Source organism: Panicum virgatum, chromosome 3K, assembly GCF_016808335.1.
Source record: "Panicum virgatum strain AP13 chromosome 3K, P.virgatum_v5, whole genome shotgun sequence".
NCBI lineage: Eukaryota > Viridiplantae > Streptophyta > Magnoliopsida > Poales > Poaceae > Panicum > Panicum virgatum.
In genome coordinates this window covers 22,093,708-22,096,886 of record NC_053138.1, presented here as the reverse complement: position 1 = coordinate 22,096,886, position 3,179 = coordinate 22,093,708, and the positions used below count along the sequence as shown (strand labels likewise).

At 58.3% G+C, this 3,179-nt stretch overlaps 1 protein-coding gene across 1 annotated transcript; it reads left to right on the top strand.

Annotated features, from left to right (window-relative positions):
* The first annotated feature begins 1,700 nt into the window (after positions 1–1,700).
* On the top strand, positions 1,701–2,591 carry LOC120701325. Its single transcript, XM_039985427.1, has one exon. The coding sequence runs from the start codon at positions 1,824–1,826 to the stop codon at positions 2,307–2,309; it is 486 nt and encodes a 161-aa protein (XP_039841361.1). The 5' UTR covers positions 1,701–1,823; the 3' UTR covers positions 2,310–2,591.
* The last annotated feature ends 588 nt before the right edge of the window (positions 2,592–3,179 follow it).

Here is a 3,179-nt window from a genome sequence, read left to right as displayed (position 1 = left end):
AAGAAACCCACCACGATGTTGTCGATGTAGCTGTGGCGAAAGCAGTGCTGCATGCTTGCGTAGCTGAGCCTGAGCGGCGACACACTAGACGGACAGGAGCACAGGACGGTTCATCGTCCTGTCATCGAGCCGCAACGACATGGCCCCCGTCTGCCATGCCGTTGGATGTCCCCCCGAGCCGAGAGAGCTGGCCGGCGCGGACGTGTGACCCGCGCGGGGGCGCAAAGCTACCTTTCCCACCCGGCGACCAAGGCGGCCTGCCCCCAAAAGCGCCCATCGCCACCGCTCCCCACGGATCCCCTTGCCGCGCCACCCCGAAGCGGTCGGAGCAGGGGGTCGGTCGTCTCGCCTGTCCGCCTGCGGCTGTGTGGCGGCTGCCGCCGTCGCCGGCCGTGGCCGTGCCCAATTTCGCGCCCGGCGGCAGCAGCTCACAGCTCGGCACCTGGCAGCGGCAGCCTTTGGCCTTTGGGGTGTCGCCCCGCAGGCAGGCAGCTTCCTGGCTCAACTTTCTTTGACGACGGGCAGCCCGGTCTGCTGCCGTGTCCCTCCCTCTAGGGCGCGGAGTGACGCGACATGATGGCGGCAGCTCCAGCACGTTTGTTCCAGGAACAGTTCGGGTTTGCTGCCTGCAGGCTGCCGCCGCCGTGCGCTCCGGCTCCTCGACGTTGGCGCACGATCTGAAATACACGCGCGCGGCAGGAATTCCCAGGGCCCGTCAAGACGGTGGAAGAACGGAATGTTGATGGGAGATTCGCGTGCACTTTGTTGGCTTGGGTGGAGTAATACTACTACAGTTGTGAGGAATGTTCCCCGTGATAATCATAACGTGACCGGACAATTGTGCCCGCGGATTTCTGTTCCCCATGCCATGATTGGAGAGCGCCGCGAGCTTCCCCGCAGCTTCCTGCTTGATCAGCCTATTACCACCGGGAGTTCCGCATTATTGACCCGATAACCCAAGGCCGTGCGCGTGCGGTCTTGGTTTTTGAATCCTTGGGGGAGTTTGCCCTGGAAAGAGGCGCCATTAGAAGGCAGCTAGCTAGTGGAGGGGGATGACTAAACAAAGTAGTTAACCGCAACCTGCGAGCCCTAGAGGAACATGCATTCATGGCGCCCGTTTCTTGTCTTACTTGTGCTGGATATGGTTGATGATGACAGAGTGGCTCGTTCCAGGCTTCCAGCCCAGCGATAATCCTACGCTTACTACCAAAGTGCTTGCTAATCTCAACCATTTCGAGTGAGTTTGCTTTTTTTTTTCTTTTGCATTTAGTTTTATTTCAGCTCGTTACACAAAAAGACACTATATTTTTTTGAAAAAAATGATTAGGACCACCCGGTTGGGAAATCCTTTCCAACAATAAAAGATCAATTGGCAAACATTGCTGCCAAATTAGCCTATTAATCTATTGACACAACATAATAACAAGAACAATATAAACTTTGTAGTACTGTCGTCATCCATCACCCACATGGAGAGACCAGACTTGTTTATATGACATAAACTATTACGGCTAAAATCAAGCTACAAGATGCTGACAATCTGTTCACGTGGAAAAGAAAAAAAAACAAAAGGGGGGGGTCCACGTACCCATTGCATTACTCACTTGAGCATCGGTCCATGCGGCATGATGGATGGGCCGCCCGGCAAAACAGCTCTATATAAACACGGTAGCCTTTCCCCGTGCTACGCCCTCATCATACTCCCTCACAAAACAGAGAGCCGGGAGCCAAAGCTAGCCGGCCGCCATCTCGTCGTCCTCCTGTCGACGCGCACGCGTCCGCACCAAGCAGCCGGCGGCGCCAGCAAGGAGAGACGAGGCGGCATGGGGAACAGCCTGCGGTGCTGCCTGGCGTGCATGCTCCCCTGCGGCGCGCTGGACGTGGTCCGCGTGGTGCACCTCAGCGGGCGCGTCGACGAGTTCGCCTGCCCGCTCGCCGCGGCCGACGTCCTCGCCGCGCACCCCAACCACGCGCTCACCGACGCCTGGTCGGCCGGCGCCACCCGCAAGATCGTCATCCTGTCGCCGGACTCGGAGCTCAAGCGCGGCCGCATCTACTTCCTCATCCCCTCCGCGTGCTCCGCGCCCGCCGCCGAGATGAGGAGGAAGCACCACCGCAGGAAGAAGCACGGCCACGGCCGCGGGCGCCGCAAGGTCGCGGCGAGCAGCACGGCGGAGCAGGACAACTACCTGCGGGAGCTGCTGTCGGAGAAGCGGGAGGCGAGCCACCGGCGGCGTCGGAGCGGCGCCCGCCCCGGCGTGTGGCGGCCGCGGCTCGAGAGCATTGCGGAGGAGCCCTCAGAGACGTAGCCTCTGCTCCACCCCCAGTTTCTTTCCCTCCTTTCCGTTCTTCCGATGTGAATACCAAGAATCAGCGGCCGGCGAGGAAAACGTTTTGGGTCCTTTCCTCGCGGCTCGTTCCGTCGCTGATCTCCTGCGTGTAAGCGTTTTCGGGGATTCTTGAACGCTCTTTTGCCTCGGAAGTCGAGTGGAAAACCGGAGGGAGGGAATGAAGAAAAAACAGAGCGAATGTGAGATCCGAGCCAATCTGTACAAACAGAATTTAGTTTGAGTTCATTTTGTTCTTGTTTACTCCAAAGTTGCTCGAGAGTGGTTGTGCACTTGTTGCTCTGTTTTTCTCGGAGACTTGTTGCTCTGTTTCTCGTGGAGTGCCGGAGTACTGCTCCGTGGATGGCGATTCCCGTCAAACTCGAACCCCCTTGGGGCGTTGCCATGCCGTCCTGCACTTGCCTTTAGCGAAGGCTGCTCCTGCACTGCACCGGGCGACGTGTCGGCGGCGGCGGCGGATCCGAAATCGGCGACCAGTTTGTCCCGCGGCTGCCCGACCGGGCTTATGCCCCGCCAGCTGTCAAGAATCCCCCTTCTTGCCTCCACTATTTTTTCTGAGCAATGTGCTAAGAGTAACTTCAATAGGGCTGCTAAATGGGCTGTCATCTCCATATTTACTCGGTGGGTGCAAAAAATTGATCTCTATGTCTTCCAAATGAGCTGTCATTTTGGCAGGCCTTCCAAATTTCTCGGCGCAACCCCTCCCCCCTCCTCCACCCAATTTAGTGGCCCTCTATTTGGGCTGCCAACTGTGGGTCCCATTTTTTTCCTTTCCTTCTTCTCTGGGTTCGTTCGCCATCCCGCGCGCCACCCGCCCGCCGCCCTAGCCAG